Source organism: Diceros bicornis, chromosome 34, assembly GCF_020826845.1.
Source record: "Diceros bicornis minor isolate mBicDic1 chromosome 34, mDicBic1.mat.cur, whole genome shotgun sequence".
NCBI lineage: Eukaryota > Metazoa > Chordata > Mammalia > Perissodactyla > Rhinocerotidae > Diceros > Diceros bicornis.
The window spans coordinates 14090146-14114141 of NC_080773.1; the positions used below are offsets into that span (position 1 = coordinate 14090146).

Here is a 23996-nt window from a genome sequence, read left to right on the forward strand (position 1 = left end):
AGACAGAGGTGGGCCTGAAAACAGGTAACAGACCGGGTGGAAACAGAGCTCTCAGACCAAAGCAGACGTGAGTGAAATATGGTAGTGCATCAAAAGAAGTCAGAAAGTGGGCAAGTCAAAAAGAAATCAGGCCGCACACAGGAGGGAAACCAGTTGTGGGGTCACAAGGGTGCGGGCTCCTGACATCTTGAGGCTCTGCACCCGGCCGGCAGGTGGGGGAAACAGAGGGCGGAGGCTGGACCCCTGGAGGGCTGGTGCTCCACCTGGCGTGCCCCGCAGGTCCGGCAGCTGCAGGAGGGCGCAGCCCAGCTGCGGACGGTGTACGCGGGCGAGCACGCGGAGGCCATCGCCAGCCGGGAGCAGGAGGTGCTGCAGGGCTGGAAGGAGCTGCTGGCAGCCTGCGAGGACGCCCGCCTGCACGTCAGCTCCACGGCCGACGCCCTGCGGTTCCACAGCCAGGCCCGCGACCTGCTCTCCTGGATGGACGGCATCGCCGGCCAGATTGGGGCAGCCGACAAGCCCAGGTGCCCCTCATCCCACCTCGGGCCTCCTACCTGCCTCTGGGCAGCCACCCCCAGCCCATCAGCAGTTCCCTTGCCATGAGAAATCACAATAGCCCCTACCCGCATGGCACCTCTCTGTGCCAGGCACTTTTCTGAATGCTGCCTGACAAGGGCGGATTAAGACCCCCTTGTCAGGCCTGGCACTGGGGCTCCGAGCATGGGGCATCCTCCTGCCTTCCCCGTGGGGGTGTCCCAGTGTGAGATGGGCTGCAGGCAGGATAGGGACGGGGGTGTGGGACTGCTTTTGTGGCTTAACCTAGTAGGCTCTGATTTCATGCTCATGTGACGGTTTGATGGGAATGTCCAGCAGAAGCCTGTCCCATGGTGATTGGCAGCCAAGGTCCTTCCTTCCCTCGGCCCTAGGAGTCATTTCCTGGTTCCTCTGCATCCAGATGCAGATGAGAAAAAGAGAGCGGGAGGGTCACATGGGAGCTTTTAGGGACTCACATAGCATTGTTTCTGTGACTGGGGGCCTCGGGCCTGTGTTCATTTACTCAGCAAATATTTATTGAATGCCTGCTGTGTGCCCGATGGTGAGCAGGCCAGCGCCTACCCTGATGCAGCTTACATTCTGAGGGTGGAGACAGGCAACAGATAAGTAAACAAACACACACCTAATATTATTTCAGACAGTAGTAAGTGCTCTGAAGAAAAATAAAGCAAGGTAAGGGAACAAGGTGCTAGCTGACAAGGCCTCTCTGAGGATGTAATGTTTGAATGGAGACCTGAATGAAGTGATGGTGAGTTGGGTAAAGTTTTGGGGGAAGAGTTTTCCAGGTGGAGGGATCAGAAAATGCAAAGGTCCTGGGGTAGGTTGTAGTTAGGCATGTTTGGGGAAGAGCTAGCTGATCATTGTGGCTGGATGGAGTGAGTGAAGGGGAGAGTGGAGAGTGGCAGGAAATGAGGTTTGAGGGGCAATAGGGCATGGTGAGGAGTTTGCCTTTTCACTGAGTGAGATGGGAGAGTTTAGAGCAGAGGAGTGATGTGATCTGATGGACATTTGAGAAAGATCACTCCGGATGCATTGCGGGAAATAGAGTGTGGAGAGCAAGGTAGACTGGTCAGAAGGCTGCGATAGTCCAGCTGAGAGATGATGGTGGCTTGGCCCAATGTGGTGATGAAGAGATTGGTTTTAGGGATTTAAAAAATCTTTTTATTATGAAAAATTTCAAATATTTACAGGAATAGGAGTAACAGTATAGTGAACCCACATATATATAGTGAACGCTTGGCTTGAACGACCATGAACATTTGGCCAATCTTGGTTCATCTGTATGTTCCCCCACTGCCCCTCGACCCCTTGCAGAGTTATTTTAAAACAAATCTCAGGTTTCATATCATTTCACAGGGTATGTTTTAAGTTATAAATGTCCAGTCTCGACTGATGGATTAGCTTCAGGGGCTGAGGGAAAGAAGAGTCATGGATGGATAATGGGTGAATTTATTGAGATGGAGAATTTCAGGGGAGGGAATGTTTGGGAGATAGGAGAGAATCAGAAATATCCTTCTAAACATACTGAGTTTTAGGTAGGAATTATTACAATGTGAGACCTTCAGAAATAAGTTTGGACATATTAAATCTTATAAAACTATACTTGCTGACTGGTGGAACCTTCAGAAATTTGGAATTTGTCTTGGACCTATGACAGGTTAGAACAGCGCTGTCCAATAGTTCTTCAATGCAAGCCACAGATGTGAGCCACATATATAATTTAAGATTTTCTTGTAACCACATTAAAAAAGTAAAAAGAAGCAAGTGAAAATTAATCTTAGTAATTCATTTTATTTTACCCAGTATATCCAAAATATTATCACTTCAACGTGTAGTCAATATTAAAATTATTGAGATTTTTTACATTCTATTTTATACTAAATCTTCAAAATATGGTGTGTACTTTACACTTCAACACCTCTCAATTCAGACTAGCCACATTTCAAGTGCTCAGTTGCCACCATGCCTAGTGGTGACAGGACAGCACAGACTTGGGTTAGAGTCATTGGCTGGTGGAACCTTCAGAAGCATAACTTTAGAAAATTAGAAAAATTGGATCTTGAAATCCTAGGTTAGAATCACAGAAGTGTGACATTTTAGCACCTTGGAAACAGTTGGAATCACTGAATCAGTGAAGAACGTGGGACCCTCAGATTGGTCATAGGAGGTGGGTGTCCCGAGATGATGTGGAGCCCCAGCCTCAGGGTGTTGTTCATTAGGCGCTGTGTATATGGGGCAGGCCGAGGGAGGCTGCCCATCGCTCAGATCCCTGCCCGCCGCCAACTGTAGGGACGTGTCGTCGGTGGAGTTGCTCATGAACTACCACCAGGGCCTGAAGACCGAGCTGGAGGCGAGGATGCCCGAGCTGACGGCCTGCCAGGAGCTGGGGCGCTCTCTGCTGCTCAACAAGAGCGCCATGGCGGATGAGGTGGGGAGGGGCAAAGGGGTCCCCCTCCGCCCTCTGTGCCCCTTGGGGTGGGAACCACCCCTGACGCCTCCCCACCCACCTGCCACTCCCAGATCCAGGCACAGCTGGACAAGCTGGGAACCAGGAAGGAGGAGGTGTCAGACAAGTGGGACCGCCATTGGGAGTGGCTGCAGCAGAGTGAGTGGGGGCCCAGACACACAGCGCTCAAGGGCACAGGCACATGGTCCAGCATGATCGGAAGGGCCCAGAGGGTGACAAAGGCATGCACACCACTCACGGGTCCCCAGGAGCAAACACGAAGGCCTGGGAGGGTGGACAAGGGAGTTCCCTTGCCATTGAATCCCTGGTGGCAGACACCTAGGGGAGAAGCTGGTGCCCTCACACACAGCCCCAGCCTCTCATTCCCGCAGAGCCCAGAGTGGTCAGGGCTGGGGTGGGGTGGAAGGCCAGAGCAAACAGCCACTGCCCGGTGAAGGGCCCACAGGTGCCCCCAGCGCCTACCCCGCGTGTCTCCCTTCAGTGCTGGAGGTGCACCAGTTTGCCCAGGAGGCAGTGGTGGCCGATGCCTGGCTGACAGCCCAGGAGCCGCTCCTGCAGAGCCGGGAGCTGGGCAGCAGTGTGGACGAGGTGGAGCAGCTGATCCGGCGCCACGAGGCCTTCCGCAAAGCCGCTGCAGCCTGGGAAGAAAGGTTCAGCTCTCTGCGGCGCCTCACCACGGTCAGCACCCCATATCCTGCCCCAGGCACCCCCTATCCCTGCCCCGGGGCCCCACACCCATCCCTCTATATGAGACTGACACACGTGCTGGGTGCCCAGCACTGTGTTGAGTGAGGCTGAGACAGACCCTCACTGGCTTCCCAGTTCAGTGGGGTAGGGGGTCGGGGAGCAGAGGACAGACCTGTCACCAGACAGTGACAGCCCAGAGTGGCCGGGGCTGGGATAGAGGAAGCACAGGGGGCTGTGAGAGCCCAGAAGCCTTGTCCTGGCCTGGGGGAGTCTGATCTGAGATTGAAGAATGAGGAGAAGAGACCATTGTAATAAAAAGTCTTAAGGCCCCGGTTGGGGGGACATTAAGGAAGGAAGTGATGTGAGTCAGGAAGGCACCTGGAGAAGGTGATGCTACAGCCCATTCTTAAAAGAACACTGGGTGTTTGCCAGAGAAAAGAGGAATTAAGTTCGACAGAGAGCAAAGCATGGGCGCGGGCCTGGACAACCTTGCTTTTTCGCTAATAAAAGCTAATAAACCGAGTGGTGAGGCAGACAACCCAGAGGCGCCCGCCGCCCCTCCATCTAACCCTGGCTCCTCCGTCCCCAGATAGAGAAGCTGAAGGCGGAACAGAGCAAGCAGCCGCCCACCCCCCTGCTGGGGCGCAAGTTCTTTGGGGACCCCACGGAACTGGCGGCCAAGGCGGCGCCCCTGCTGCGGCCAGGGGGCTACGAGAGGGGCTTGGAGCCCCTGGCCCGCCGGGCCTCGGACACGCTGTCGGCGGAGGTGCGGACCCGGGTGGGCTACGTGCGCCAGGAGCTCAAGCCCGAGCGCCTCCAGCCGCGCATCGACCGGCTGCCGGAGGTCCCGGGTGGGGTGGAGCCCCCGGCCCCGCCGGCCGCATCCGAGGACGCGGCGGAGATCCCCGGGGCCCCCGCGGCGGCAGAGCAGGTCCGGCCGCGGCCGGAGCGCCAGGAGTCAGCCGATCGCGCGGAGGAGCTGCCTAGGAGGCGGCGGCCGGAGCGCCAGGAATCGGCTGATCAATCTGAGGAGGCTGCGCGGAGGCGGCGGCCAGAGCTGCAGGAGTCGGCGGAGCACGAGGCGGCGCACAGCCTTACCCTGGGCCGCTACGAGCAGATGGAGCGGCGGCGCGAGCGGCGCGAGCGGCGGTTGGAGCGGCAGGAGTCCAGCGAACAGGAGATGCCCACCAGAGGAGACCTGGCCAAGGGGTGAGGCCCCATGTGGCCGGGGAGAGAGAGGGAAGGGGGACATGGAGCGCTCTTAGAGTCGCGCAGGCCCAGTGAGAGGGCTTCGGGGCTCAGAACTGCCTAAGGAGGGAGATTCCGTCGTGGTAACCATTTCGCAGAGATGTAAACTGAGGCTGAAAGAGGGTAGGCGACCCGCCCTTGTCCCACAGCGGCAGTTCTGTTGAAGGAAAGGGCAGAGAGCCTTCCTCAAGGTGCGGGTTCTCAGCTACTGAGTTCTGACCCCTGCATCAAATCCCCTGGGTGCCCCTGGGCAGGAATTTTGTCCTCTCTGCACCTCAGTTTCTCCACTGGGCTAACGGTGGGACCATCACCTCCCTGATTAGAGATAAGACCCTTTATCACAATCTTTCTCAACAGCCTTATAAAGTGAGGGCTATTGTCATCTCCATTTTATAGAGGGGGCAACTGGGGATCAGAGAGGGCACGTCACTCGGCTTGGATGAACCAGGACTGGCATACAGGCCTTTCAGAATCCAGAGTTAACCAGTGTGTGGTACAGATCAATCCAGTTAGCTGCATCCCCAGAAAGAGGCCTTTGGTCAAATATGTTTCGGAGACAGTGATTTCCTGACCCTTTTTAATTCCGTATTTCATGAACATTGGCTGAGTGCCCACTGTGTGTGTGGTACGTGCTGGGGAGAGCAGTGACCCAACCAGCCCGAGCCCTGCTTTCACGGGGCTCACAGTCCAGTGGGGAAATAGACTTGTCACCGGACAGTGATGACCCAGAATGATCAGGGCAAGATGGGTGAAGTCCAGGGGGCTTGGGAGCGCAGGGGGTGGGTGGAGAAAGGCAACTGCATGCTCAAAGGCTTGAAGGCACCACTCTGCATTTGCTTTGTACTGCTTAAAACTCAAAAAGGGAGAGAGGTCCCATCCTCCATTCAGCAGACACGTCGGAGCACCTGTGGTTCATAAGGCAAACATCTGAGACAGGCAGCTGCAGGCGTGGACAAGGGCCAGGCATCTCAGGCTGAAGTGGAGGCTCCTCCAGCCAGCCAGGCTCATCCCTGGGAGAAGGCGCCCCAGCTCCATTGGGTCTTTCTGCTCCCCTCCCTGCCCCACCCCAGGAAGGCTACCCTGGCTGACATTGTGGAGCAGCTGCAAGAGAAAGAGGCAGGCCCAGGGCTCCCTGTTGGGGTAAGTTGAGCCTCAGCATGGGTGGGGGTAGGAGGATTCCTCTCCTCAGAGCAGGAGTCAAGATCCCAGCAACACCAGTGCCTAGCCCTGCCCCACCCCCCATCTGGACGCTGCAGGGAGACTCTCAGGGGATGGAGAGGGCCCCTGGGCGCCCCCCCCAATCTGAAAATGTCTCCCTTAGAAAGATGAGGTCACCAACCTAAGAGACTCGTACCCCCCTCCACACACACAGACATCTGTCCTGGACTCTTTTTCCAGTCCAGTGGGAGTCTCAAATTTCCTTACAGACAGCCACACACACACAGATTCCTCATACAGACAGCTGGGACACCCACCTGCTGCACCCCCACCTCCATAGGTCTGCCCCCTCCTCCCCAAGATGGAGAAGGATTCCAACCTAGGAGTCTTGACAGACTCACTTCCAAGACCCATGGGGCCCCTAAGAGTTGGGCCTACAGCCCTGAGGTCCTCCCATCTTCGCCTCCAAGACAGATGACCCTGCAGACAGATGGGCCCCCTAGACCCACGAGTTCCCCCCGACAGATGGCCCCACACCCAACTATGGACAGCACCCCTCTCCCCCCTCCCTTCACACAGCCGTCGCTGCCTCAGCCTCGCGAGCTTCCCCCTGGCCGCCTGCCCAACGGGCTTGAGCCGCCCGAGCGGACACCTCGGCCGGACCGGCCGCGGGCACGGGACCGGCCCAAGCCGCGACGGCGGCCGCGGCCGCGAGAGGGTGGTGAGGGCGGGGGAAGCCGGCGCTCGCGCTCCGCCCCGGCCCAGGGCGGCTCCGCCCCCGCGCCTCCGCCACCGCCCACTCACACAGTGCAGCACGAGGGCTTCCTGCTGCGCAAGCGCGAGCTCGACGCTAACCGCAAGTCGTCCAACCGGTGAGCGTGTGGGCGGGGCTTTGGAAGGCGGCTCCCAACCTCAGAGTGTCCAATGAGTGGATAGGTGGGCCTGCGGAGGGGAGGTGGGGCTAAGCTTCAGGGCGTCCAACCGGTGGCGGGAGTGGGCGGGGACCTTAAGAGGGGCGGGACTTAACGTCAAGTAATCAACCAATGAACAGGAGGGGCGGGGCCTATGTTTAGGGTGTCCAGTGGGCGAGTGGGTGGAGCTTAGACGGGGGCGGCACCTGAAGAAAATGTTCCGAACGTAAATAAGTAGATAGCCAATCTCGTGGCAACCAACCCAGGAGCTAACTAGAGCTAACAGTAAACTGGAAGTGGGGTCCAGTCTAAGGGGTTCCAATGGTTTGTGAAGTTAAGCCTGGAGATGTCATCCAACCAATGAGTGGGGTAGATGCACCCCCGAAGTTTCAAATTGGGGGCGGGTCTGAAAAGGGCAGGATCCCAAACTCGGAGGGCTAGGGGTGTGGGAGGCACCTCATCTAGGTTTCCAAATGGGAGCCTAACGGCGATGCATCTAATCTTGGAGTCCAGCTCCTGGTTGTCCAATGCTTATTTGTCCAACTGGGAGGCAGAATCTGGGGAGAGGTGGAGCCGAAAGGGGAAGCGCTGGCCAATGAGCAGAGTGAGGCCCAGACCCGAGACGTGAAATGGGCAGAAAAGGAGATTCTCCCTGTGGGGTCTGGAGGTAGTCTTTCTTCCTTGTGCGGAGGCCAAGGTGGAAATAAACGGGCACCTCGGTGTCTTTCCTTCTTGAGACACCTCCTGGCTCGGCTGGGCCTTTGGCTGAATAGGGAGACAGGAATTCTAGACAGTAGACCAATAGATCTCTCTGCAGGGATTACGTGGCTGATGGAGGAGTGGCGAAGAGCATGCCCAAGCAAAGGCTTATGGAGGAGACAGCTTAACTCTTGCCTTCAGGAAATTCAGTTAGGGAGGGGATAAGGGAGGGCAGCCCCAGCAGGGGCCAGCCTAGCCAAAGGCTTGGTAGTGGGAGACTTAGACCCGCCTCTCAGCTCAGGACCAGCCATAAGGAACAGCACCCCAGGCAAATGGCCCAACCAGGGCAAAGGCCCAGAAGGAGGAAGATCAGGCATGCTCAGCCCAGGAAGGGTATTAATGAAGAGTACCCAGGCAGAGTGCTGAGACTCTGCCTTGAGCCCCTCTCATCGCCCCAGGTCGTGGGTGAGCCTGTACTGCGTGCTCAGCAAGGGGGAGCTGGGCTTCTACAAGGACGCCAAGGGCCCGGCATCTGGGGGCACACATGGTGGGGAGCCACTGCTCAGCCTGCACAAAGCCACCAGCGAGGTGGCTAGTGACTACAAGAAAAAGAAGCACGTCTTCAAGCTTCAGTGAGCCCCCCAATGGGCGAGAGGGAGGGATCCGAGACCCGGCTCCCCCCTCCCAGCAATACCCTGCTCCCCTGGAGGGGAGGTGGAGGACAGGTGGTGGACGGGTGGGCCACAGGGGACCCTGCCCCAGATCCCCCAAGTCCTGTGTCCCCTCCTACAGGACCCAGGATGGCAGCGAGTTTTTGCTCCAGGCTAAAGATGAGGTGAGATCTGGTCCTTTCTGTCCCGTGTTCGGACCTCAGAAACCACCTGGCTGGCTGGTTCCTGGCCCAGCGTGATGGTGAAGCACAAACCAGAGTTACCACGGCTGTAATGGGAAAACCTGTGGGCAGTGAGAGCCCAGAGGCAGTTCCTAACCTCGCTAGGGGGCTGGGGGTGGTTGGAGGTGGAGGATCAGGAGGGCTGCCTGGAGGCCCCAGGGCAAAGTCTAGCCTCCTTGCCTTAAGAGAGTTAGCTAAAAAAAAAAAAAAAAAAAAAGGATGAGACGCTTAGAGGGAACTGGAAGTGCAAAGAACCAGAGGTGCAGAATTGCAGAGCATTAACGGCGCTGGAGAAGAGTTCAAGGAGGAAGGTTCCCAGGGGCTAGATCTCAAAGGGCATTGTGGGCCATTTGGAAGAGGTTGGAATTTGTCCTAAGGGTACTGGGGAGCCATGGCAGTTTTGAGCAAGGGAGGGTTATAGTGATGCATAAGAAAGATCCCTTTGGCTACCATATGCAGGGTGGATTGGAGAGGGTGAGAGTGGAGGTGGGGAGCCCAGGAGGCGACCAGGACAGGGACCCAAGTGGGAGAGCACAAGGCTGGACCAGGGCAGGCCTGTGGGGAGGGGAGGTGGAGGGGGGTGAGAGAGACAGGAATGTCAGTGGACCTTGGGACTGGGGCTAAGCGGAGAGGAGAACCAGGCATGGAGGTGGTTTGAAGAGATGATGAAAATAATACCATTTGTTATCTCATTCATCCTCACAAAGCAGGCCTTTATTCTCTCCATGCCTCCTCTACTTATCTTTAAAATGGAGATAAAAATAGTTTTCCGTCAACCCCATAGAGTTATTGTGAGAATTAAATAAGTTGATATATGCAGAGTCCTTACAAGGCCTGGAAAATGTCAGTGCTCTATAAGTGTATGCTGATATTATTATTGTTTTTTATTGTTGTTTATCCCTACAGTGGGAATTAGAGATAATCCTATTGCATAGTATTAAGTGGATTAATCCACAAAAGTGCTTAGAACAGAGCCTGGCACATAAGTGCTATGTAACTGTTTCCATCATCATCATTATTATTATTATACTATTTAATAGATGAAGAAACTGAAGTTCAGAGAGGGGAGTCTGATTCCAGACTCATCTATGACTCGATCTCCTCTCTTCCAAATACGGACTTTGTGCCCTGTTTCTCTCTCCAGGAGGAGATGAACGGCTGGCTGGAGGCTGTGGCGGCCTCGGTGGGGGAACACGCCGAGATCGCCCGCTGGGGCCAGACACTACCCACCACGTCGTCCACAGACGAGGGCAACCCCAAGCGGGAAGCGGGGGAGCGCAGGGCCAGCGGGCGCCGGAAGTGACTTCCCACCCCCGGAGCCTGACACACCTCCCCGCCCCGCCTCTCCGCACTGTGGGCACACAGACACTTTCTCTTCCGCAGGGGCGGGAGCCCCTAGTTGCACCAACGCTGCGGACGCGCTATGACGGGCACTGGAAAGGAGGGGACTTCTCCTGAACCCCAAGAAGTGATGGGGGCACTGCTGCTCCTATAGCCATATCTCGGCCCCATCCCGCTCGCCACCCCCAGCCCCACCCCAGGTGCTGGGGCTCCATTATTTTTATGCAATAACTGAGCTTGGGGGAGGCGGGTAAGGGGCCAGTTGAGCCAAGCCTCCTGCCCCGATCCCCAGATCCTGCCCCCAGAAGCTGGGGTGGCGGGGGCGATAATTCCTGCCCCCCTCTCCGCCCTAGGGATGGGCATGGGGGCGCTTGTGAGGTCCCCTGGACCATCCGGGGTGCTAGGGGGTGGGGAGGGGACGCGCCCTTCCCGCCTTTACCTCACTTCCAATGCTGCCTTGATCTCTGTCTGGGAAGGGGGAGTGAAGGGGCCCTAGCCCCCGCACTCCGCCGTCTCAGAGCCATGCGGTTAATTCCTGACAGTTTATTTTTGCAAAACGTCGACCTCCTCCTCCCCTGCCCCGCATCCGCGAAGGCTTTTAATGGGAGGGGCGTCAAAGCTCAAAACAGTCTTCCTCTCTCCTCCCCCCTCCAGCTATAGAAGGCACTTCGTGAGGGGAGGGGCGAGGGGAAGCCCTCCCCTGCATGCTTCTGGCTGGAACACCTCCCTGGGGAGTGGGGGAACCGGGTTCTGGAGAAGCCGCTGGGGCTGGGGGCTGTGGGGCGGTGTGGCAGGCGCACACTGTATGTACCTATAATAAATCCTTTGGCTTTGACGGTCTACGCTGGTTTGTTCGCGTTTCATGGGCTGCGCTCGTGAGGATGGGGACAGTGGGGGGAGGGGAGGGGACTGTGGCTGCGGAAAACATTTAGATGTCCCCTTTGATGTGGACTAATTTCAGGGTCTAAACACATGCCCCCGACGAAGCACCTAGATGCCATTCCTAAAATGGGAACCCCATAGGGGTGGAAGAATGTTTTGCCATCTCTCGTAATCTAACTTCCCCAAACGAGCCGCCGCGTCCGTCCCGTCCAAGACAGGAAAGGCGGGCCCCTTTAAGGAGGCGGAGAATTTAACTGTGACGGGTGAGCGCTTTGTCCAATCGCCGGCGGCTCCGAGACTCTCTGGCCCAATGGGCACGCGGGGGGGCGGGATCTGGTTGCACACCCGGAAGCGGCTGCAGGCAGGCCGGCTCCTCCGGGGGCCATGGCAGCCGTGGCGCCTGCAGCCGAGGGGGTCCCAGGTCGGGGGCCTCCTGGGGAGGTGATTCATCTGAACGTGGGAGGCAAGAGGTGAGTGGAGGAGATTCCTGAGGCCCCACCGTCGGAGGCGGGGAGCGGAGTGGGAATACCCGTCTCTCCTGGGGGGAATCCCTGTCCATCAAGGATTGCTCCGCCCCCTGCTGGAGCAGCGAGAGCCTGGACCAGCGTCCCGGGAGGGAAGGGAATTCGCCCCGTCCTAGTATAGAGGGCTGCATTCCTCACCCTCTCTCCATCATCCCGCGTCCGCTCACCTTCCCCGCACAGATTCAGTACCTCTCGCCAGACGCTCACCTGGATCCCAGATTCCTTCTTCTCCAGGTGAGTGGGAGAGCGAGTTTGGGGCGGGGGTTGAGGGGTGGGAGAGGAGGGTTTGGGGAGATCTAATCCCCAACCCCACCCCACCCCACCCGCACACACACACCCCAGCCCATGACACCTGCCCTGCGTCCCCTCCCTGCAGTCTTCTGAGCGGGCGCATCTCGACGCTGAAAGATGAGACCGGAGCCGTGAGTAGGGCAAGAGCTGAAATGGGGCGGCCGGTAGGAGGAGGGACAGGACCCCCACTCAGCCCCGCTCTTTGTCCCATCCATCCTCTGCCCCTCTTCCCCGCAGATCTTCATCGACAGGGACCCCACTGTCTTCGCCCCCATCCTCAACTTCCTGCGCACCAAAGAGTTGGACCCCAGGTTGGCATGGAGGATAAAGGGGAGTCCCCCACCGACTTCACCCACTGAGAAATCTCTTCTTCCCCTCAGAATGTGCACTTAAGCTGCTTGATCATATTTAAATTCTGTGTCCTTAGAATTCCTCTCAAACACACGCACATTTTCACTGCCCATATCATCTCTTCTTAGAATCTTGATCCCATCAAAATTTGCTAACTCTTGTGATTCGCTGTGCAGCTTCGAAAACTTTCTCCTCAGAATTCTCTGCCCACTCCCACTCCCCAGACCCTGACCCCTAGTCAATTCTACTACCCAGGGGTGTCCACGGTTCCAGCCTCCTCCACGAAGCCCAGTTCTACGGGCTCACTCCTCTGGGTAAGTGGGGGCCCCATTAGCATCCTCACTGCGTAGAAAACCAGCTCTCTAGTGATCCTCCCTCTTCCCCCTCTTTCCTGAAAGAAGGTTGGGTTAGAGCTGGAGAGCGCTGGATGTGGTCCTGGGTCCCAGGGGAGTGATGGTATTATTCTGTGGAGAAGGAGATGGGGTGGGGAGGAAAGGGATGGGCCTCTGTACCCCGCAAATCCCAGCCTTCGAGTCCTTCCACCTTAGTTCGGCGTCTGCAGCTGCGGGAGGAGTTGGATCGATCTTCTTGCGGAAATGTCCTCTTCAACGGTTACCTGCCTCCACCAGGTGGGCGCTACTAAGGGGTAGAGGAGAGGGAGGGTGGACCAGTGGCTACATTTCCCATAAGGCCGCAGCCCTGAGACAGCGTGCGAGTTGTAGTTCTTTATCAGATACTTGGACTGATGCTTGGAAAGGGAAGTAGGAAACAACATTTCTAGTGGGGCAATGGGCCCGCTAGCTCCCTTGAGGCTCAGATGCATGCCCTAGAGCCCGATGGCAGTTGTAATCCAGGTTTGATTTCCTTGTGGGGAAGCTTAGAAAGAACTGTGATCCTTTGCATGGAGGCAAGAAATATTAAAGGAGAATTACTGACTATAATCTCCATGAGACCTTGGAGCAGCCCCCCCACTGGCCATGGATAATATGCCCCAGTGGCTATTGGGAATTGTAGTCCACTAGGCTTTGCTGATTGGTAGAAGGAACAGAGTGGGGAAATTCAGTTTATGGCTTTATTTCCCTAACCTCAACTACCTTCGTGAAGTTTGCCGAATATGAACACCTACTCTATTGTTTTCTTAACTTAGTTTTACCCTCTTTTTTTAAAAAAAAATCATTTTAAATAGAAGCTTTATATCACTATCTTTATACCATAAATAAATAAAAATAAAACCCACACATCACAGTGTTATTAAACTCTGGCTGGATGCTGTTGCCTGACAAGGGGACAGGCATCTGTTTCTTAAAAGAGAAGATTAGCAAATATGAAAGAGGTATCAATGTTATGGCAGCACCAAACTGATTCTTCCTTTGTGATGGGCTCAAAGGAACTGAAAAGGGAGTAACCCGTTGTGTGATTCAGTGTCATTTAATGCCATGTCCCCGTACCACCTCAAATCTTTTTGCCAGGAGACTGTGCTCCACATGTGGGGAAGTCAGTATGTGGCATACTTTCAGTGCTTGCTACATGGCAATTATTACAATTATTGTCACTCTACCCCTCCTCCCTGCCAGTGTTCCCGGTGAAGCGGCGGACCCGGCACAGCATGGTGGGGCCCCAGCAGGCAGGGGGACGCCCAGCCCCTGTTCGGCGGAGCAACACGATGCCCCCCAACCTGGGCAATGCAGGGCTGCTGGGTCGAATGCTGGATGAGAAAGCCCCTCCCTCCCCATCGGGTACGTATCTGTCTCCTGGGAGGCTGGGGTGGCCAGTGGGGCCCTGTGACCCTGCTCTGAGCCCTGCTCTCCCCCTCAAGGATTACCAGAGGAGCCAGGGATGGTACGGCTGGTGTGTGGACACCACAACTGGATCGCCGTGGCCTATACCCAGTTTCTTGTCTGCTATAGGTGCTCGGGGAGGGTGGTGGTGGGAGGCTTGAGCCCTGCTGATGGGAAGGGCTTGGGTGAGGGTTCACGATGTCCCCCCATCCTCCAGGCTGAAGGAAGCCTCTGGCTGGCAGCTGGTGTTTTCTAGTCCCCGCCTGGACTGGCCCATCGAGCGACTGGCGCTCACAGCCCGGGTGCTCGGTGGGGCTTTGGGTGAACATGACAAGATGGTGGCAGCAGCCACGGGCAGCGAGATCCTGCTGTGGGCTCTGCAGGCAGAAGGTGGTGGCTCCGAGATAGGTATGGCCCCAGGCTTTTTCCAGAACCCTCTGCCCTTTAGAATTCTACTCCAACCTGCCATCTGTTAAAACTCTCTACCCCCATTAGAATTCTGTGGCCTGTTAAAATAACCCACCCTGTATAATTCTCAGACCCATAAGAATTCTTTTTGTTATTAGAATGCTCCAACCCTTTAGAATTCCGTATCCTGGTAGAATTCCTTGGCCTGGTAGAGAAATCCACCCACATACAATCCTCTCCTCCGTGAGAATTTACTGCCCTGTTAGATCTCTTTGCTTTGTTAGAATTCTCCATGCGAGTAGAATCTCAGAGCCTGTTAGAATCTGCGTTCCCATTAGAAATCTCTGACTTTTAGACTAATCTGTGCCCTAACAAATCTCGATCCTCATGAGAATCTTCTGCCACTGATAGAGTTGTTTGCTGTGTTAAAAATCTCAACTGTGTTAGAATCCCACACCCTGTTAGAATCCCACAACCCATCAGGAATCTGACCCATTGTGTCCTCTGTAATTCCTGCTGGAATCCTCTATCCTGTGAAGATTCTGTGGCCCAACTGAATCCTCTGGCCCTTGGAGTTCTTCCTGCCACCCCTCTTTTCCCCATGAAATGGGATCCTGGCTGAGCACTCCTTGCCCTCTGCAGGAGTCTTCCATCTGGGGGTGCCCGTGGAGGCCTTATTCTTCGTTGGGAACCAGCTCATCGCAACAAGCCACACAGGGCGCATCGGGGTGTGGAATGCTGTCACCAAGCACTGGCAGGTCAGAGGGCCGGCCAGCCTGGCTGCCCGTTTCCCGGGTGTCCAGACTGTACAGACACAGGGAGGGGTTCCTTTCTGCCCCACTCTACCTGGAGCGAGCCAGAGAACCCAGCAGTGGGCACATCCTGGGGGTGGGGGTGGGGTTGATAAAGGCCTCGAGAGCATCAGGGAGGCCTTTCTGGAAGAGGGGCTGCCAAGCTGACGTGAAGGATGGTTGGGTTTGGAAAGGAGGCACTGGATGGGGGAGCAGGTGAGGAGAGATTGTGTAAGAGGCAGAAACCCAAAGATAGATGCTCAAACATCTGTCATTCTCTCTGCACCCACCCCAAGTCATGTCCAAAATGTAAAAAAAAATACACCTACGATGTCGTTTTCTCCTGCTAAAGTGTGAGTGTTGGAGAGAGAGAGACAGACAAGCTGAGAAAGGAGAGAAAGAGATAGAGAAACAGATCATGGAAACAGAGGAGGAGGCGACAGAGAAGGCTGGACAGAGAGAAACCAGGACTGAATGACTGTGGTAGATGAAGGGATGCAGAGAGAGAGATGGAGATGAATAGAGAAATGTCAAAAATAGAGTCAAGGAGAGGCCAAGAGACAGAAGCGTCAACCAAGAGACATTCAGAGACAGAGACACAGATGGAGCTGGGCCTGGGGTAGGCGAGGCTGGAGAGAAGTGGGCCTAGAAACCCCAGGAGGGTTCAGGAGCGGGGCAGAGAGGGCATGCTGTGAGGGGGCACTGTGGAGACAAAGGTAGGGAGGGCTACAGGCTGTCCTGCCCTGCCCCCAGGTCCAGGAGGTGCAGCCCATCACCAGTTACGACGCGGCAGGCTCCTTCCTTCTCCTGGGCTGCAACAACGGCTCCATCTACTACGTGGGTGAGCAGCGGCTGGCCCCCCAGCTGCCCAAGAGCCTCCCCGGGAAGTGGGAGAGGAGGGGAAAGGCTAGGGCACCTTGAACAAACCCGCTCTGCCCTCTCCGCACCCCAGATGTGCAGAAGTTCCCCCTGCGCATGAAGGACAATGACCTCCTCGTCAGCGAGCTCTACCGGGACCCAGCAGAGGACGGGGTCACGGCCCTCAGTGTCTACCTCACCCCCAAGACCAGTAAGCTATGACCCGGCTCCCCACTCTGCCGTCAGCAGCCAGCCCCAGCCGGCAGCTGTCTCCCAACTGCGTGTGTAGCATGACCCAGTGAGATTTATTGAGAGGGGGACAGATTAACTCTCATTTAGTCATTTAACAAACACTGAGCACCAAGCACTGTTCTAGGTGCTGGGCGACGGCGGGCCTCTCCACCAGGGGTGAAATTGGCCGCTAGTAGTTCATGTTTGTGTTCCTTTCCCATCTCTGCGATTAGGGCATGATGCTTCATGCTCCTAAAACAAAGAGGATGCGTGTTTTACAGTGGCTGGAACTGAGTTCTGTCACTTGGGACAGTTTTTTGGTTTTATTTTCTTGACCTCAAATACACAGAAATGGGTTAATGTTTGTTTGTTTGTTTTTATTACAATATAATTCCCGTACCATAAAATTCACAATTCAGTGATTTTTAGTAGATTCACATAGTTGTACAACCATTGTCACTATCTAATTCCAGAACATTTTTATCACCCCAAAAAGAAACCCCATACTCGTTAGCAATCACACCCACTACTCCTTCCTGGCAGCCCCTGGAAACCACTAATCTACTCTCTGTCCCTATGGATTTGCCTCTTCTAGACATTTCATGTAAATGGAATTGGAATCATACAGTATGTGGCCTTTTGCGTCTGGCTTTTTTCACTTAGCATAAGGGTTAATTGTTTTTTCATTTTTAGTGCTTTTTAGATCTTACAGTATCTTTGCCTGACCCACACAGCTGTGATTTCACACAAAGGTTGCAAATATTTTCCCCCATGTTTTCTTCTAAAAGCTTTGTAGTTTAGTTTTAGCTCTTACATGTAGGTATCTGTTCTATTTCAAATTAACTTCTCTGTATGGTGTGAGGTCGGGATCACGGTACGCTTTTTTCTAGCAGGAGTAGATGAATAATACACCTAACTGCACAGCATTTCATCATGTAAGAACCCTTTCTCATTTCATTTATTTAGTCCTTCCCTCCCCATCCCCCTCCCTGCCACATCCACTATTCTGTCATGCTTAACATTTCTTTTCATTTGTAGTCAGGTTTTTGAATTTCATAAATGGCGTTGGGTGTATATCTCAGTTGTCCCTTCCTGTTGTCTGCCTGCCCCAGGTTAATACCCATCCATGTTGCTCTGCATAACCCTGATCCATTGCTTGTCACTGCTGCACAAAATATTACAACCACATTTGCCTACTCCCATTCCTTAGGATGGTCCATTAAGTTTCTGACAGTTACAAAATAACTTTTCCCCTGTTGGAAAGTTGGCGAGTGCTGGGAGGCCCTCAGACACACGCAGTTGTCTTTTCTTGTCTTGCTGTCTATCTGTTACACGTTTTTCTGTCTCTCTAATTCCCTCCCTCTCTATGTCTGTCTGTCTCTCTCCCTATATCCGTCCCTGTGACTCAGTTTCTTGGCTGCCTGTGTGTGTCTGTTTCTCTCTGTCTTCCCTCTCTTGTTAGCTCTCTCTGTCTGAATTTCTGTCTCTGGTTCTCTCTTTCTCTGATCTGTCCCTTTGTTTCTGTGTCTGATCTTAGCCTGTCTCTCTCTCTCGGTCTTGGTCTCTCTGTTACCCCGTCCCTCTCTTCATCCTCGGCCCCTCCCCAGGTGACAGTGGGAACTGGATCGAGATTGCCTATGGCACCAGCTCAGGGGGCGTGCGGGTCATTGTGCAGCACCCCGAGACGGTGGGCTCGGGGCCTCAGCTCTTCCAGACCTTCACCGTGCATCGCAGCCCCGTCACCAAGATCATGCTCTCAGAGAAGCACCTCATCTCAGGTGGGTCTTGCCGGCTGCCCCCGGGGCCCATCTCCCTGCAGGAGGGGTGGCTCGGACCAGGTGGATGAGGATTTCCACTGAGGAGGCACATTGTGTAGGGAGAGACCTAGAGAATGCTGTAAGGGGACCAGTCTGGGGGAGAGCGAATTTGCCAGGGAGGGGGGAATTTGTCAATTCAACAAACATTTATGGAGCACCTACTCTGTGCCAGGCAAAGGGGATACAGTGATAAACAAGACAGGCCAGGTCCCTACCCTTGTGGAGCTGATGTTCTGGTGGGTACGGCAGACAATAAATAAATTAAAATATAAGTCAGTATCAGGCAGTGAATGAAAACACAGCTGCGTGGGTGGCTAGAGAGTGTCGGGATCACTGGAGAGTGCGTGGTTCTAGCAAGGCCTTTCCTTTTTTTTTTTTTTTTTTGTGAGGAAGATCAGCCCTATGCTAACATCTGCCAGTCCTCCTCTTTTTTTGCTGAGGAAGACTGGCCCTGGGCTAACATCCATGCCTCATCTTCCTCCACTTTATATGGGACACCGCCACAGCATGGCTTGCCAAGCAGTACATCAGTGCGCGCCTGGGATCCAAACCGGTGAACCCCAGGCCGCCGCAGCGGAATGCGCGCACTTAACCACTTGCGCCACCGGGCTGGCCCCTAGCAAGGCCTTTCTGAGTAAGGAGCTTTGAGCAGACATGAGGGAATGAGCAGAGCAGATCGGTGGGGACAAGCGTTCCAGGTGGAGGGAACAGGCATTGCTAAGGCTCTGAGGTGGGAGGATGTTTGATGTGTCTGAGAAAGAGCAGGGAGCCCCCTTTGCCTGGAGTGGAGTGGACGAGGGAGAGGGTGAGAGGTGACGGGGGCAGGTCAGTGGGACCTTGGAAGCCACAGAGAAGACTTTGTCCTCGACCCTGGCTGAGACGGAGCCACAGGAGGGCTCTGAGCAGAGGAAGGACATGACCTGATGGAGGTGTTCCCAGACCCCCTCTGGCTGCGTGTTGGGACAGACTGTGGGGGCAGGATGGGAGCAGGAGACCCGGGAGGAGGCTGCTGTGATGGTCCAGGCAGGAGATGGATGGACAGGAGCAGGTGGGGGCAGTGGACGGGGTTAGGTGAGGTCAGGCTCTGGAACGATTTTGGAGGCGGAGCCAACAGGATTTTTGACCATTTGGAGTTCTAGGGAAGAGAATTCTCTGAGGGGGAGGAATTCAAAGGGGATAGGATCCTGACACCTCTGAAAGGGAGTCATCCTGGGGCTCAGGAGGGTCAGGCAGTGGTGATGCCCAGCCGGGCCTGACCTGCTGCCGCCCCCTGCTCCTCAGTCTGTGCCGACAACAACCACGTGCGGACTTGGTCTGTGACCCGCTTCCGAGGCATGATTTCCACGCAGCCCGGCTCCACCCCACTCGCTTCCTTCAAGATCCTGGCGCTGGAGTCGGCCGACGGGCATGGCGGCTGCAGTGCTGGCAATGACATCGGTGCCTATTGGCCGCTTGCCCCCCACCCCATGGGCCCACCTGTCCCCTGTTGGCCTCCATTGACCCCTTACCTGACCCCTGTACACCTCTCCTGACCTACCCAGCTGACCTGGTTGACCTCCACTGACCGCCACCTGACCCAGGACCCCCCCAAGCCACCCTCCCCATCCCTGATGTGGCTGCCCCTCACCCTCTCTGACCCACCCAGCTCCAGCAGCCCAGGGATGGGATCCTAGTCCTGGGAGGGGGCTCATCAGTGGGGAAGGGGGCAGAGCCCTGGGTCCAGAGGTCCCGCAGACCCAGCTGGCCCTGACCCCGACCCTTGCCCGGCCCAGGCCCCTACGGCGAGCGGGATGACCAGCAGGTGTTCATTCAGAAGGTGGTGCCAAGCGCCAGCCAGCTCTTCGTGCGCCTTTCATCCACCGGTCAGCGGTGAGGACCGTCCCGTCAAACGGGAGGGTGGTCAGAGGAGAAGGCAAGATGCCAGCTGGGTGACGGTGGCCGGAAGGGGGTCCCAGCCACGGAGCACTGAGGGAGCAAAGGCTGGGGGGAGCAGGAGCCTGGTCCTAGGTTTGGGGGCTAGAGGTGTCAAAGGTGTGACCTGTGTGTGGGGGATGAAGCTGGAGAACCCCAGGCGCTCGTGCTGGACCTCAAACAGAGGTCGCCCTGTGTGGTTAGGGCGGGATGGGGGGCCGGGCAGAGGGGTCAGGGTGGGATGGATGGGGGGCCAGGCAGAGGGGTCAGGGCCGGGATGGGGGTGCCCCGGCAGAGGGGTCAGGGCGGGATGGATGGAGGGCCGGGCAGAGGGGTCAGGGCGGGATGGGAGGCTGGGTAGAGGGGTCAGGGTGGGATGGGGGTGCCCTGGCAGAGGGGTCAGGGTGGGATGGGGGTGCCCCGGCAGAGGGGTCAGGGCCGGGATGGGGGTGCCCCGGCAGAGGGGTCAAGGTGGGATGGATGGGGGACCGGGCAGAGGGGTCAGGGCGGGATGGGAAGCTGGGCAGAGGAGTCAGGGTGGGATGGATGGGGGGCCAGGCAGAGGGGTCAGGGCCAGGATGGGGGTGCCCTGGCAGAGGGGTCAGGGCGGGATGGATGGGGGGCCGGGCAGAGGGGTCAGGGCGGGATGGATGGGAGGCTGGGTAGAGGGGTCAGGGTGGGATGGGGGTGCCCCGGCAGAGGGGTCAGGGTGGGATGGATGGAGGGGCCGGGCAGAGGGATCAGGGCCGGGATGGGAGGGGCACAGGGAGCTGTAGGAGCCCCGAGGAGGTGCTTGCTCGAGCCTGGGAGGGGAGCCTGGGAAGAGGAGACTCTGAGCAGAGACCTGGAGGAAAACTGGAATGAGCAGAGGAAAGCAGGGAGGGGAAAGGGTGTGCCAGGCTGAAGGGGCAGCGTGTGCAGAGGCTGGACTGGCCCAGTAGGCTGACCAGTGAAGTGCACGTGGTGTCTGGGGGCTGGAGCAGGGAACAGGAGGTGAGAAGTGAGGCTGCAGAGGGGTGGGAAGAGCCCACTACCGTATGGAAGAGCTGAGACTGTCCTGAGGGCACTGGCTGCTGTGAGGGGGATGGACTAGAGGTTGGAGAGGAGGCCAAGAGCCCAGGGAGGAGGCTAGGACAGGTGCCTGACCAGAGCGGGCAGGGCTTGGCCGGGGCCAGATGGGGAGGGGAGGAGAGGGCCGAGTGGACTGGCCATGGGGAATGACGAGAGATGAAGGAGGCACCGAGGCTGAGAGTCAGGCCTTCCCCGAGCCGGGAACTGGGGAGAGCAGCAGATCTGGGGAGAATCCCATTTGGGACACGTGGTGGGAGTGCAGGCGGGGGACGTCCAGGAGGCTGCTGGACGCCCGGGGCTGGAACCCAAGAGAGTAGGTTGGGGAAGGATGAGGAAGCTCGGGGTGGTCATTGAGAGGCAGGAACTGAAGCCATCGCGGTGGGGCCTGTGGCCCGGGATGGGTGTGAGGATGAGAAGAGGGACCAGGCCAGGCCCGGGTGTGGCCCGGGTGACCCCCCCTCGCCTCCCTCTCAGGGTGTGCTCCGTGCGCTCGGTGGACGGCTCGCCCACCACTGCCTTCACGGTGCTCGAGTGCGAGGGCTCTCGGAGGCTTGGCTCGCGGCCCCGGCGCTACCTGCTCACCGGCCAGGCCAACGGCAGCCTGGCCATGTGGGACCTGACCACCGCCATGGACGGCCTCGGCCAGGCGCCTGGTACTCCCTGCCCCGCCTCCATCCCGTCCCAAGCCCACAGACTCACGCTGAACCCCTCTCCACAACCTCCATTGTGATCTCCCTCCCCAGGCCTTGCCCTCTGACCCCTTTCTCTGCCCTCCAACCCTTCCCTGCCCTGACTTTTCAACCCCTCTCAGCTGCTGACCCCTGTCCCTTGACCTCTGTGTCTTTTCTCCTATCCCAACCTCAATCCTTGCGTATGACCTCTGTCCCTTGGCCTGTGACCCTTGTCTTGCCCCCTGACCCTGCTTCCTTGCCCCCCAGCAGGTGGCCTGACAGAGGAAGAGCTGATGGAACAGCTGGAACAGTGCGAACTAACCCCACTGGCTTCCTCGCGGGGCTCTCTCCCCAGCCCCTCACCCCGTACCTCTCTCACCAGGTAGGCCTGACTCTATTTCCCCTTCTGTGCAGTGGGGGAGGGGGAGAACATGGTGGCCATGGGGCCTCAGCTGCCCCATGATGACCTGCATTGACCCTCCTCCCCCCTCAGTCTCCACTCGGCCTCCAGCAACACCTCCCTGTCCAGCCACGGCCACCGTGGGAGCCCGAGCGCCCCCCAGGCTGAGGCCCGGCGCCGCGGGGGAGGCAGCTTCGTGGAGCGCTGCCAGGAACTGGTGCGGAGTGGGCCGGAGCCCCGACGGCCACCTACCCCAGCCCCCCGGCCCTCTGCGGGTCTTGGGGCTCCCCTCACACCCCCCAAGGTGAAGCTCAACGAAACTTCCTTCTGAACACAGCTGCCACAGTGCCTTTGGTTCCCCAGGTCCGGGAGGACTCAGCTGCCTCTGTTTCCTGTCAGAGCCCTGGGTTCAGGGCCAGGGCCTCCTTGGAGTGGTCACCGTTACTAGGTCCCCACTGTCCCCCTTTTCTGGAGCCAAAGTCACACTCTCCTAATAAAGTTCTCACTGCCAACACCTTGCTTACATTCTTAGAGAGTTTTGAGACTCCTAGGGAAAGAGTGGGAGAGATGGGGGGCCCAACTAGGTCCCAGGTTGTAGATTCAGGAACATCTGTCTCCTGGTTTAAGCAAAGAAGGGGAATGTATTGGTTTACACTTTGGCTTCAGGTATGGCTGGATCCAGGGGTTCAGACACTCATCCAGAATGTCTTTCCATCTTTTAGCTTTGCTTTCCTCTTGGATGCATCATTCTCAGTCAGGTTTTCCCCTCTCTGTGCCAAGATGACTCCAGGTAGCTCCTTAGCAACTTTTTTCTCTCTGGCAGCAACAAAAATCAAAGGATTGATTCTCATTGGCTTGAATTGAGTCAGAGGGCCTTCCTTGAACCAATCACTGTGGCTGGCGTGATGGAGGCCTTCCATTGTCCCAGGGATCCTGTGCCCTCACAAGCCAGGGGGTGGGGTCAGCCCCCTGTTGACAGAGTGGAGGAGGAATTCCCGTAGGTGAATTGGGGTCCTGTTAGCACAGGCAGGGATGAATGGCTATAGGGTGGCGGAAACACTGATGTTGGTGATGTGATTGCCACGTCCTTGACTTTTATACCCTAAACCTCACCACTGCAAACACTTTGCCCACATCCCTGGCTACCTAGTCTTTCACCCTTTCCTGCCCACACCAGAGAGGGTATGTAGGACAGGTTCAGCTCACCCCAGCCTAACATCCTTGGGATTTTTCCCCAAATAATGCCTATTACTATGGCAACTCCTCAGGGATGTTTTCTGCATCTTTTCCTTGGGCCAATGAAGAGGAGAGAAAGTGGGCCAGACTAGGAAAAATGGATTTTATAATATGCTAATTCTAGAATTCCAGAGTTTCTGGAATGCCAGAGCTTCTGTAACATGGTGGAGTGGGCTCTAGACTATTAGGGAATCCAGAACACAGGAATATTCTAGAGTGCTAGTGGATGAACAATATTAGGGTTCTCCCGTGCATGTCAGAGAATCCAGAGAGTAGAAGTTTCTGACAAAAGAACCTGGAAAGTCAATGATTCTAGAACAGCAGAGTGTTCTAGAATGCCTATGAATTGACTCCAGTAGGCATATTTTGTGTGCTGGGGATTCTGGAACGCTGAGAATTATAGAACACAGAAAGGAATCTGGGTTACTAGGAAATCTAGAGCACAGGAGTATTATGGAATATCAGCCCTTCTAGATTGTTGAAGGGTTTGTTTGCATTCCAAGAAATTTATAATGATGGGGTTCTGGATTGCCAGAGAATCTAGAAAATGAAAGGGAGGCATAAAAGATGAGTGATTCTAAAACATGAGTGTTCTGGAATGCCTGTAAATCTCAAATTCTGGAAATGTTTTTACATTCCAGGGCATTTAGAACACTGGGGGGATGTTTGAATGTGAGGAAGTCAAGAACACAGGAGGGAGTTGGGATGTCAGGGAATCTAGAATATGGGGGTGTTTTGTAATGCTCACAGATCTAGAATATTGAGATAGTTTTTTCCATGTAGGGAATCCAGAACATTTGTGTTTCTGGAATGCTAGT

The 23996-nt window shown here is 56.1% G+C and overlaps 2 protein-coding genes across 4 annotated transcripts in view; both read left to right on the forward strand.

Moving 5' to 3' along the window:
• Window positions 1-10696, forward strand: part of SPTBN4 (spectrin beta, non-erythrocytic 4) — a 70287-nt gene extending 59591 nt beyond the window's left edge. The window contains exons 26-35 of the mRNA XM_058529350.1: window positions 280-524; window positions 2845-2983; window positions 3076-3160; window positions 3504-3700; window positions 4299-4918; window positions 6028-6097; window positions 6695-6987; window positions 8184-8357; window positions 8518-8560; window positions 9762-10696. Coding sequence (XP_058385333.1) covers window positions 280-524; window positions 2845-2983; window positions 3076-3160; window positions 3504-3700; window positions 4299-4918; window positions 6028-6097; window positions 6695-6987; window positions 8184-8357; window positions 8518-8560; window positions 9762-9920 — 2025 coding nt within the window. The 3' untranslated portion in view covers window positions 9921-10696. The remainder of the gene's footprint in view (window positions 1-279; window positions 525-2844; window positions 2984-3075; window positions 3161-3503; window positions 3701-4298; window positions 4919-6027; window positions 6098-6694; window positions 6988-8183; window positions 8358-8517; window positions 8561-9761) is intronic.
• Window positions 10697-11188: 492 nt separating this feature from the next.
• Window positions 11189-22454, forward strand: SHKBP1 (SH3KBP1 binding protein 1). Of its 3 annotated transcripts, none has more exons than XM_058529351.1 (18): window positions 11189-11310; window positions 11545-11598; window positions 11741-11786; window positions 11893-11966; window positions 12262-12320; window positions 12555-12635; window positions 13581-13742; window positions 13823-13913; window positions 14002-14192; window positions 14835-14950; window positions 15737-15824; window positions 15936-16052; window positions 17680-17850; window positions 19171-19326; window positions 19662-19758; window positions 21346-21524; window positions 21810-21924; window positions 22036-22454. In XM_058529351.1, exons 1-18 carry the CDS (start codon window positions 11225-11227, stop codon window positions 22271-22273), a joined length of 2121 nt encoding a protein of 706 aa, XP_058385334.1. In that variant the 5' UTR covers window positions 11189-11224; the 3' UTR covers window positions 22274-22454. The 3 variants fall into 3 exon arrangements, with proteins under 3 accessions (XP_058385334.1, XP_058385335.1, XP_058385336.1); XM_058529352.1 differs by having other exon boundaries at window positions 21813-21924; XM_058529353.1 differs by lacking the exon at window positions 21346-21524 and having other exon boundaries at window positions 21813-21924; window positions 22036-22195.
• The last annotated feature ends 1542 nt before the right edge of the window (window positions 22455-23996 follow it).

Bases quoted from the DNA above. Each gene is read 5' to 3' on its own strand.
- SHKBP1 (XM_058529351.1), top strand. From the start codon at position 11,225: ATGGCAGCCGTGGCGCCTGCAGCCGAGGGGGTCCCAGGTCGGGGGCCT. The intron at 15,825-15,935 runs GTGAGCAGCGGC...TCCGCACCCCAG, and splicing joins CGGCTCCATCTACTACGTGG to ATGTGCAGAAGTTCCCCCTG. The intron at 21,525-21,809 runs GTACTCCCTGCC...CTTGCCCCCCAG, and splicing joins CGGCCTCGGCCAGGCGCCTG to CAGGTGGCCTGACAGAGGAA.